Consider the following 12615-nt stretch of genomic DNA (forward strand, 5'->3'; position numbering starts at 1 on the left):
ATAAATTTAATATCCAGGTAACAGGCAAAGACATATTTAATAATTTAAAGTCATCTATTTACAATCTCTGAAAAGATCAGAACATTTTCATTAGAACAAAATTCTAAGTCACTTTTCAGTCACCACAACCCTAGGATCCATAGGTTTGTGTACAGTCCAGATTATTATTTCATCAGCATGGGTTTTCCGCAGGTGTAGTGAGGCCCTTGGAGACATGCTGCCTTCGTATAGGACAGAAGGCTTTATCTTTTTTCCAGGAACTCAGTGTTGTTCAATGGAATCCACCCTGCAGGGCAGGAAACCCACCTGTGGGAGAGGCAGAATTTTAAAGCTCCAAGACTGTACTTCTAGAGATTAATGACTGCATCAGAAAGACGGCTGTCATGCACAGAGCTTAATTTCAGTATCTAAAATAAAACTAATGAGAAATTGAAGGAAATCTGCATACATCAGAGCCTCACATATTTCCACTTAAGATGACATTTCTTCTCTCTTAAAACTCTCCGACCCAAATACAGTCATCAATGCATCCATAGTGCAGCCACCAAAATGTCTTTTTGTCATCTTCAGATTTTGATGTGCTCACTGGAGCACTTACTATCCCTTCATTGGCAGACATTCTTCATTTGCAGTCAGCTTTCTAGTCCTGAGAACCACCACTGCTTGATACAATCAAACTTTCCGCAATGGAAAGGCTGCCACAAACAACACTCCTGGTTTTTTAGCCTTCATTATTAATCGCTGTCAAAAGCCCTTGAAATAAGGTGAATGTAAAAAATATTGCTTTAATATTTTTGTAGATTTTTTTAAAGCCCTTGATTATGTACATTAAGAGCTACGATCTGTGTAATAACCTTCCTGTGTTTCAACTCCCCCCAACCCTGGAATCTCTGTGTGATAAATAGCAAGGCTACTGCTCAGCATGTACCAGCACCTGGGAATAATCATGCAAAAATAACAGTGAGAAACGGCAGAGCGTCTGTTCTTGACATTAACTTTCCTCAGGTTGACAGACTGCCGCCACCAGATGTTAAACTTCTGTGTCTTTTTTCCACTGGAGATGGCGGCCTTCCTGCCTCTCTCTTTTTAACTCTAATAGATTACATCAGTTCCCTTTTGAGCATTCATAAAAAAAACTTGTGACACCACACTGATCACTGAGAACTATCACTTTATGATTATCAAGCAATCTGTTAAAATAATTTTAAATTATTGGAAACTGGAGCACTATTGAAGCTACACACAACTTTTATTATGAGTGAGGAAAGGTTCACTTCAAGCACAAACTGGGAAGGACAGTAAAATCTTTCTCTTTACAAATGAGTTTTTTTTATATAATTCCATAGAGGAATCTTTCCTTTTACTGTAGTATTCACCTTGCAGCTTTTTCCCCCCTCCTGGTTCCTTATGGCTGTATTGTATTTTTAACAATAGAATCTAAATATTTATTAGTAAGTGGAGGAGAAACTAGAATGAATAAAACTATTTATAAACAATAGCTAAAGGGGTACAGTATCAGAATGTGCACTTTGTTCCCTTTCAATTGTTTGTTTTTCGCGTTTCCAAAGTATTACAAAGTGTGCCATATTGTCTTTGTCCATTTAAAATATGTCCTTTTTCCTCCCTAGCTCTGCTGTAGCAAATATTTAGTGTTTCTCCTCTCTTTGTGACGAGTACATCCTATAGAAGAATGATGTCATCTTTGAAACTGGAATTTTCCCAGCTGCAATTCATTTAGCATTTTTTCAATTTTTATAAAGGCACAGGGCTCAAATTCTCCTTTGCAGCTGAGCTGCACTCAGCATAGGAGGGAAATAAGTAGAGGCTTGCGTGTGCCAGTTACTACTTTCTGGTTCTGTGCACAGCGTGAGTTAGAGCTATTAGGAGCTCCTCTACTTTAGTCAATCGTATATTGATCCCTAAGGCATCTTATACTAGGAGTAGAGATTTACATGCAGAGATACGCTTGGATGGCAAGAGTAGCATGGCAGGAGCCAGGTCCATGTGCTCTACCTCAGCTAGTAGTTCCCCTCCACAAGGGAATGCTCTGCTGGCAAGCTACTGTCAGGATCTGTGTAGCACAGAATCAGTGTCTTTTGAATGCTGTTCATACATAGCTATTCTTTTATTTAATATTTTAGTTCAGGGAAATCTTGCAGTGATCAAGCTGTTGGGGAGTCAACTGGTATTTGAGCTGCCTGCTCAGCCCATGCTGCAAAGCTTTTTTATTATTGCCTCCCTCTGCAACTTTGATGGCAGAAAGATAAGTGTAAGGATGCTAGGATCTGATTCTGTAGTGTATCACATCATTTTTATGCACAATAACTCCATTAAAGTCAGTAGACTCACCGTGGTGTAAACATGGCGTAATGAAATGGAGAATCAGGCCTTCAGTTTTACAAATTGCTGTAATATTTGTATTCATTTGATTATTTTTTCCCCCTCCATGTGTAGTGTTATCTTGTATGAAACAAAATTAATTTTTAAACCATTACTGCAAGACACTAAATAGTGTTTAATATTAAAAAAAAAAAGTGTGCAAATCGCTTTTCTGCATGTAGGTCAGACCATTACATATCCTGCTTGTACCTGCAAATGCATTTTACATATATATAGCTAACACATGTTGAGAAATGCAATTACAGCAAAAAATGTATACATGCTGAATTGTGGGTAAAAATTTAGACTGTGCTTTTCAGAAGTTTGGTCCACTATGTTTTTAGCTCAGAAATGTTGTTAGTTCTAATGTGATAAGTATGTTGGACAAGAATCTGATCTCAATTACATCACTTACCCCAGTGTAACTGAGATGAGACTCCAGCCAGTTATCTTTGCATTTCATCTGTTCGTGCCTTGCAATCATAATTTTCTTCCTTTTGTTTATGAACAATTAAGATGAAGAATAAGTGATTTTTAAGGAAATACTTTCAGTCCTTACATATATATTTAGAGTTGTGGGCGTAGCTAGATAGTGTCAATTTTCAATTGTATGAATGATGCTTAAAGAGAAATTGGATGTCTTTGTTGTTAGAGTGGAACAGATTAAAATTTTAAGAAGTCTTTCTTCATTTCATATTTTCATTAGATTTTTCTTATCATGAACATTCTGGGATATAAAGAATATAGATATTAGCATGTGCTCTGTAATCTCCCTCCCTCTCTGTGCATTTGTCAACTTGGCTTTAAAAGAGTAACCATCAGTGTGATCTGCTTTAAGCTGCATTTACATGAAACATAAATCAAAACATATAAGGATGTGACTTCTAAATGCCTTTATTATCAGGGATGCAGAACAGTAAAGGAACACAGAAGTAAAGAAATTTTATTACAGGTTTGAAAGCAGGAAACTTTTAACATTCAAATGGGTGAAGTGTTTCTTGGTTGAGTCTTGACTCAGATGTACCAAATGAACATTAGTTTATCCTTTGAATGTACAACTGTATGCAGGATTGTTTAACTGAGATAAACAAAAAGCTGACAGGATGCTTGGTTCAGCTGTTAACTGGAAGCTCATTTCCCTCATTTTTTATTTCCTCTTGATGTGATGAAGAGAACATTATGTCCATAGTAAAGTATTGAGCTTCTGAAATGCTTAAGGGTGAATATGTGACTGAGCATGCAGAATGGAAAACTAAACAAATTCCCATCACATAACTAAGGACTTTGCTAAGGTTAGACCAAATGCTCAGCACCTTGAGTATCAAGCCCCACATGCAGAAAAATCTCCTGTTGCACAGGTATAATTAACTGCAAAAATGTGGTGCTGTTTTTAAATCAGCATATAGCGTAACTGTCTAATTTTATTCTTCTAAAATGTATGTGTTGATAAGCCTTATAAATTAGCAGGATAGTTGTGTTTTTTAAAAAAAAGTCATACTCTCTGACATTGTATGTGCGTAGATAGTAGATAGAATTGTGTCCGAGTGTTATCAGCTGGATGAGCCTAATGTGTTTTAAAAGCTGAATGGCAAGAGATCATGTTTCACGGCATAGGGGTATTTGAGTTGTTCCATGTACATCAGTGCTGTATGGTGTACAGAAGAACATGGCATTTCTATGTCTTTGTACTGTGTCTTTATAACTTCTATAAGTGTCTTTCTTAAGGAAGAAAAATGCTGTTCCCATTTTGCAAAACTAATTTCCATCCACAAATCAGTCTTCTGCCAGAGGCAAGAAAACAGTGGATTTAATTCTTTTTTTATTTCATACTAGTAGTCTAAGGCCGCAGGGAATATTCTGTTAGAACTTAGTGTTTTGTCTTGTTTAGCAAGACAGATTTCTATAATTTTTCATATGCAGCATGTGGAATCCATGTAAAAAAAAAAAAAGAGAGAGTGCAAGACTGAAATTATCCTATGATATATTAAATACCTGTGTACTCTAAAGTTGATTTAAGCTCTAAGCAAACTGATTTAAAAAAAAAAATCTCTCAGCACCATTATAGTAAGTTTGTCTGTTGTTTTCAGGTTGACCCCCTGTTTACAGTGCCTGCACCTCCACCTCCGATTTCCAGCAGTATCACGCCTCAGATTCTGCCTTCCTACTTTTCCTCATCTTCATCCAATATTGCTGCACAAGTTGAACAGCTTTGGTACGGACTCGTTCAGTGGGTGTAAATACTTGCGAGGTTGGAGTAGTAACAGAACCCGAATGCCTTGGACCCTGTGAGGCCTGGGACCAGTGTGAACTTGGAAGGGATTGTGTGGCATGAAACCGAAGAAGGTAAATGTGTTTGTTTGTTGTGATTTTTTCATTGGCTTGTATATTAGATAGGTTATAGCAGAGGACTTACCCTGTAGTACCTGTCTGAGGTGGTTCAAGACTATTCAACTCCCATACCTGCAGTGTCTGTCACAGTTTATAAATAAGTTAATGAGGGCTTGTCTACACTTACATTTTATAGTGCTCTAACTTGCTGGCTCAGGGGGGTGAAAATCACCCCCCTGAGCACAAGACGTTCTGAGCGCTTTAAAGACGCTAGTGTAAACAGGCTCAGAGACTGGGAGCTCGGAGCTAATCCCCTCGTGGAGGTGGATTACCAGGAGCACTGGGAAAGCTCTCTCCCAGTGCTCGTGTATGACCACACTCACACTTCAAAGCACTGCTGTGGGAGCGTTCCTGCGACAGTGCTTTGAAGTTATCTTTGTAGCCATGCCACGAGCCTGTTCATATCCTTAAAAACATTGTTAAAGTGTTGTGTTAACTGACTTTGTGTAAGATTGAATGATCTATTAATGACATAGTTAATCATAATGTTAAGAAATTATTAGCAAAATAGAGTTTTATTATGTGTCTTTCTTGAGGGGTGTATGTATTATGAGTGTGCTCCTATGAGTGGGTACAAGTGAAAACAATAAAATGAAGCAATTCCGGCACCAGGCACCTTGATCAATACTGCATGTTTATATAATGAAAGCTATTCCAAAGACCTGTATTAAAATTATTCCTAAGTTATGTTATCAATTATTTGCATTTTGCTTGTTTGAAGTGCTAGCTAACCAGTCTGATTTCTCCAATATCCTTAGATGGCACTTGGCCATATAGGAGTGCTGTAGAGCTTTGGGGAATATGAGCTGCTGATTGGCTGGTGATTTAAAATAAAGTAAATAGAGAGAGGATTATGCTGCAATATGCAGATTTTTCCATTTTCATTTCTAAAAGCTCAATATTAAAATTTGAGTTTCCTGTTGTTAATTACAAATGCTCCCTGGGTTACGTAAACCCGACTAAAGGAAAAAGTTCTGTAAGCTTTTTTTTTTGGCACGTAATTGTTGGAGATACGTTCCTGACTTACACAAAATTCAGCTTACGCAAAGAGTTCTGGAATGGAATGCTTGCGTAAGTTGTGAAGCTTCTGTATAGAAATACTGTAGGTGTACTTCAAACCATTGCAATAACTATAATAATAAGGTATTTCCCAAATTATGGCTAAAAGCTACTTCAAGATCCTATTGTGAGTATTGTCTCCTGTTTGTTTTCAGGTGTATTCAGTTTGTAGTGGTTTAACTTCCTCTGCAATGAAAACCAGATTATTTATAAAAGTACATAATGAAAGAATACAACAGTGCATCAGTTGATAATATATCCTGACATCCTTGAGATATATGCACAATGGCATTTGGTCCTTTGCAATGATATATAAGACCTCACCAAAGTGCTCTGCAGTGTCCTCTGAAAAATCAATATAGAGAGTCAGATTTACCTGCTTTTATGTGCTCTCATCCATCCATCTTTCTCTCTCGGTATGTCTACAACAGATTCATAAGGCAGATTGATCCTTTTAGATTGTTTGTAAAGCACAGTATAAATTCTGTTTTAGAATATTCCAGCAGAGATGGCTGTCCTTAGCAGCTCCAATCTTCTCTTTACTGGTCTGCATTAACCAGTGTTGAAATATGTGGGTGTTAACTGTGGTGACATGAAAGAGCAGTAGCTCTTAATAGTGTTATTCTTGCTGAATAAACTAAACTTCTGACCCCCCACTGACTTTAAGAAGCCCTCCTTGTTAAAGGTCTAGGGCCAGAAATATAGTATTTTATAAAGTTGTAGCACACTTGCAAGGATGACATTCCATCTGCATTCTCTCAGTGCTCTACCAGTTTAAAGCACTTGTTGTTTATTAAAAATTAATGCTCAAATATCATTAACCTCTCTCCATCCTGCATAAAACATTCTTCTAAAACAATTGAGGAAACAATGAAATTGTGAAATAGTTTTGAATGCCTATGAATCTTAATATGGGTTTACGGATATTATGTGGTAGGGTTACAGGAGTAAATGTCTTCATTCAGTGCAAAGAAGTATAGAATCAGGCTCTTACAGGTAAACTCTCCAGGGCAGCGGCTGTATCTTCATGTTAGTGCCTAACAGGTTTGTGGATGGTGCTAGAATAATGATGTTATGCCCTATCTAATGCTAGCAACTCAATAATGGTAGTGTAGCTTGAGGCTAAATTGCGTGAAAGGAGTAAGATAATCTGTATGGTTCGCTCTAGGGAAAAAAAAATCAGACCCTGCTTAATGGAATATATGATTACTAATCTGGATGTTTGGTTATTCTCTTACCCTTTCCCTAAACAGTGTATGCATGCAACAGTGTATTATCAAAAAGTGCCTACAGATTATTAGCTTTCCTTTATATTTTAGTTTTGACATTTGGAGCACAGATGCATGCATTTATTTAGCTGTTTTCAAATTTGCTCAAATTTCACATTTTCACAGAATGTCTATATCATAGCTTGCATGAATCCATGCGTGCTGAAATTTGTCACAATCCTTTTATGAATGCAGAGTGCACATTTAATTTTAACATTGGGTTTATTGTCAGGCATCTATTTTCTCTAGTTATGATTTTGACTTTTAATTAGGTCAAAGCCTGACCTTTTGCACTACCGCTTTAAATCTAGAGGAACTCCACTGATGTCAATGAAGTTATTCAGAATTTTCACCAGTGTAACTGAGATCAGACTCTGGTCCATTGTGTATAAGGCACAGTTGAATTTTGGGTTTCTTTTGTCGCCCTGGCCTCTTACGTTTTTTCATCTTTCTTTCCCCTTTGCTTCAAAGCCCATTACAAAAAATAAAAACCTACAATGTGGCTTTTGCAGGGCACGATGAAAGAGTTGTAACAGACTAAGATGTGAGAACTTGGACAAAGGTCAGAACTTATGAGAAATTTGAATAATTTTGTGTGTGAGCTAGCCATTTGGTAAAATGAATTGTTTAATGATCAGCATGTGCTTGTAGGATGTCTGCACATCCTACATCCTTCTGCATGTGGGAACTATGAACCAAATGTGCTTGCTGAGGAGCTTTCAAATGCTAGCTGTGGGAATGCAAACACAGAGAGGATGTGGCGGTTATAGCTATAATGAGAACAGTTACAGTGGGTAAAGGAGATGAGCTGATATTTTATTTGGAGTTCTTTGCTAAGTCTAATACATACTTTTTCTAAACAGGGGGACGTATACTTGAGAATTAATGTTTTGAAGATGGCTAATATTTGAAATAACTGGTTCCCTTTTAGCATCATTACACAAAATGTCACATTCTGCACGTTCTACTGCGTTTGTTCTTTTTGTCTAGGGTCATAAGAAGGCTGTGGTTTCATTAGTCTTGTTTTTAGGGTAGCCGGTCCAAAGCGAAAAAACACATCGGGTTTCAAGCAATATTGTGATACAAAGAGAGAGTTGTTGTTATCCTATTTTTCATTTATCCCAGGCCAATCAATCCAGTCAGTTTGATAAGAAGATTTCATACATAAGACCATTTTTTCCCCTGACTGTTTCAATTTTAGGATGTGGGAAGTAGACAGTTGAAATCTGTCACATTTTATAATGGGGCTTTGTAACTAAATGGGGCTATGATTTCACCAACTATAATTTTTGCCAAATGATGATTATCATATGGGTATTTTTTAACGGTCTAAGGGTGTTAAGTTTGGACACGTGTGCTGTAGGCATTTACTGTTCCCATCTCATTGTTTGGCTGGGACTTGGAATGTTTTCAATGTGTTTTTAATTGTTGTGGAGGAAAAAGAAAAGAGGAGGAACTGGCGGGGCTACTTTTTAGTAGTGGTGTGAGGAATAATTTATAGGCAAGTCAACCTGAAACTTGGCAGCTGATGTGGATATTTGGTACTATAATACTATAAACTACAGTTTTAGGAACATTAAGAATCACTGATAAACAGCAGTGTGGTGTGTTGTGGTTTTTGGTTTTTGTTTTGTTTTTTTGTAGCTAACATTGGACATTTTCCTTTGGAAACAACTGTTGAGTGTGTATTTTTAAATTTAGAAATAAGGTTAACCTTGAATGCTTTAATTGACTTCTGTTAAAATGCTTCTAAAGAATGCAAAAAGGCAGTGAGCTTCTTGGTTCATACTGCTTGGAGGAAATAAAAATCGCCTAGAGAAAGGGAAAACCACTTACCAACTTTCTAAACTGCTTAGAGGTTGTTTTAATTATTTTGTTTCTCACAGTCAGTTGCCCTGGGTTATGTTCTGCTTTTGGTGCTGCATCTAGTAGTGGAGTCAGCCGTTAGCTGTGAGAAGTACTTATACCGATGATTACTTGTTTGCCTGAAAATGGATCAGAAAACAACCATCACTTACTTTGCTGCCTTTGTGTGCAGAACAAGCTGTCAACATGTGGTGTTCAAGTTCTCACCTTGCTGGATTGACAGTTTTACTCTTTGTGGAATTTGGGTACAATTTGTTTTTGTTGTTATATAATAAATAATGGAGAAATGAATTGTATTTTTGAAAAGAGTTCTGTTGTCAGCGCTGGCATGTTCTATTTATAATTGAGTTTTGTTCTCAAATTTAAATCCTAGGAATCTGAGGTTTGTTTTCATTTCATTATTGGTTCTTATTAGAGATGAAATGGGGTCTGCGACTAGGGAATTGGGCTAAATATTTCTCAATGTTTATTCTGCAGCCAGTTCTGCCAGAAGAGCACATAAGGAAACACCTTCATTCACATACAGGCATTCCCAAATCTATTATGGAAGGCTTTTCCAATTTCCCCATCCAACTCTTCTGAGTGTAGGTATGGTTTTGAAAATGTAGTTACAATACAAAACTGAGAATTCCCTTTCCGCATGGTCTTGGTTTTACAACAGTATTTAAAGGAACACAATCAATTTAAAATCTATTCAGTTGAAATAAATGTAAAAGTTGTTTACCTGTCCTGAATCCCCATAGCAATTTTGAAAAATTTTTTCTCTTCTTTTTTGTGTGCAAGACCCACATGTGAAAAACTCACAAATACAGTCACTTGACTATAGTAGAACAGTGAAGATCACAATACTGAAAGTACTGTCATGTGCCCAAGTAATCAAATGCAAAAAAAAGAAAAATTTTTTTGTTTCTCTGACCTCTTTGTCAGAGGAATCTTAGGTGCAGGGTCGTCCCTAGCCATTTTGGTGCCATACACAGGCCCCGCCTCCGTGCGGGGGTGGGGATGGGGCTGGCCCCAAGCCTCCACGGGGGGAGCTGGTCCCAGGCCTCTACTATGGGGAGGGAGGGAAGAGGGAGAGAAGGTGACAGTCATGGTTGATAATGCTTCATGGAAGTGATAGATAGTTATATTTTGCCAGCTTCAGTCAAAGAGCGTGGGCCAAATCCTGCTCAGTTCACTCATGTGAGTCGTCCTGTTGACTATATAGTAAGTAGGATTTGAGCCACAAGAGGTGTTCTAAACACATAAAGCTCTTCCATATTTAGATTTGAAATTTTATCTGTCATGTTTTTGCAACCTGTAACAGTATCTGACCAGCAAGCTAATGTACCTAGAGAGAGTGATTATTTTGCAGACTGTTTTCTTGCTGTGCATTGTTTGAAATTACTATATCTGTAAATAAAATGTCAGCCCTAGAAATGACTTGAGTCTAACACCTAGTGAGTGTTATATAGAAACATATACAGAAGTATAGATGATGTACCCTCACAGTGGGGAGACAAAGATAGTTGTATAATCACCTATGTCTCAATGGAACTATATTGTGCAAAAGAAGGCTGGGAAATTATGTTTGTGGACAGAAATAGAGCATCTGAGGAAAGTCTGTTTAAGAGGCAAAGGTGAGCACAGGCTAGTCATTGAGTTGAAGATATGACATGGAAGAGGTTAGGTAATACAGTGAGGTTGAAGATATGGCATGGAAGAGGTTAATAGCAATTAGGCTGTTCTGCTTAATTGACAAATATCATATACATTTCTCTAATCAAAGTGTTTAGGAAGGGATATAGACTCTCATGATCTGGGCATAAGCCAGCATCTAACCAGTCCAGGGGTTAAGAAGAAACTTTTCTCTGTTAAAAGATAATTTGATAACAGGAATTTCCATCAGGGTTTTTTGTACATTGCTCAGAAGCATTTGGTGTTTGGGACAGGATAGCGGGCTAGTGAACCCCTGCTGTGATCTAATCTGGCCAGTAATTATGTTCCTGTATATTTCATGGATATAACAAATCTGTCTAAAACCCAAGTTGTCTTATTGCTAGGTCTTAAGCAGAATGATAATTACCTCAGACCAAACCAATAGTTAAGTGCACAACCATTGGTTTCCAAATTAAAATGGTGCTTTTATTTAAGATTTCTCCAAATTGTTTTGATCGGAAATGTATGTTGTAACAAATTGGACCAAACCATAATTTTAAAGCATAAACCTTTGGTCTTCATTGGAGCCTTTGGATCATGCTTTTTGCAATACAACATTTTTAAAACATGAAGGGCAGGTCTACACTACAGTTGGGATCGACGCTCTGAGATCGATCTACCAGCGGTCGATTTAGGGCGTCTAGTGAAGACCTGCCACATCAACAGAAAATCGCTCTCCAGTTGACCCCTGTACTCTATCCCCAATGAGAAGAGTAAGGTAAGTCCATGGGATCCCCCACGGTAACTCGAAGTAAGGTACGTTGACTCCAGCTACGTTATTCTCATAGCCAGAGTTGCATAGCAAAAGTCAACTTACCGCAGTACTGTAGACGTAGCCAAAGAATGACTCTTCGCTACTCCATTCCTGTACTTGCAGCAGGACTGGAGGGTTGTAGGTGGATGGGATAAAGGCGCGTTTAAGCCACCCCATGTATTCGGGGGCTGCATGGGAGCCTGCTCAGCTCCCTTTGGAAGTTGAAGCAAAATAATTTACATTGTTTCCCAGAACCACCTGTGGGCTCTAGGAAGCAGAGAATAGTGGTGGAGCCGTACACTCTGGCCATGCCGGATATGGTCCGCAATTTAATTCCCCCACCAGAGATTTGAAACAGGCTGAGAGTAGAGCCCATCGCATCTTAGGCCATGGCTATACTGGCGCTTTACAGTGCTACAACTTTCTCGCTCAGGGGTGTGAAAAACACACCCCCCTGAGTGCTGCAAGATACAGCGCTGTAAAGTGTCAGCGTAAACAGTGCCGCAGCGCCGGGAGCATGGCTCCCAGCGCTGCAAGCTACACCCGTAGAGAATGTGGAGTACGTGCAGCGCTGGGAGAGCTCTCTCCCAGCGCTGGCGCTGCGACTACACTCACACTTCAAAGCGCTGCTGCAGCAGCGCTCCCGCGGCAGCGCTTTGAAGTTTCGAATGTAGCCATACCCTTAGTGTGTGATGATATAACTTTGCATGCCAAAATTGAGAGCCATCCTGGCCATTTATAAAGCCAAAATTGGTTTCTCTTGTGTGACATCTGGTTAATGCAGTCATTAGCATTACCCCCACTGCTGGTATTTGTTATTGACTAAAAATTAGTGCACATCATGGGTGTAAATAAATTGAATTAACAGCATAGTTTTAGGTTTTTCAGTAACATAGAACAATGTTTTCCAAGCTGAAACACTTGATGGGTAGTTATAAAAAGGCATGGTTTTCCTTCAATTACTTTTTTTTCTTCTTTTTCTTTCTTTGTTAGAGATGACCTCTATTTTTTAAAAACTGTGTGTGCGCCCTTTTTTTCTTTTGCTACTTTGTTGTTTATAAAGGAGGCCTGAAATGTGTGGTGGTGTATTTTTTTTAAAATTCCCTTTCTAAAGTTGTTTTTTCTGCTTGAGTTTTTTTTAACTATAGAAATGGCCGAAATGTCAAGTTGGGTTTTCCCTGAAGTAGCAGGAAGAGCCCTTCT

At 38.2% G+C, this 12615-nt stretch overlaps 1 protein-coding gene across 1 annotated transcript in view; it reads left to right on the forward strand.

Moving 5' to 3' along the window:
• ZNF608 (zinc finger protein 608) overlaps positions 1–12615 on the forward strand; it is a 107560-nt gene that overhangs the window by 44720 nt on the left and 50225 nt on the right. The window contains 3 exon segments of the mRNA XM_030567469.1: positions 4467–4584; positions 4587–4669; positions 4671–4722. Coding sequence (XP_030423329.1) covers positions 4467–4584; positions 4587–4669; positions 4671–4722 — 253 coding nt within the window.

This window comes from Gopherus evgoodei, chromosome 6 (genome assembly GCF_007399415.2).
Source record: "Gopherus evgoodei ecotype Sinaloan lineage chromosome 6, rGopEvg1_v1.p, whole genome shotgun sequence".
Classification (NCBI taxonomy): Eukaryota; Metazoa; Chordata; order Testudines; family Testudinidae; genus Gopherus; species Gopherus evgoodei.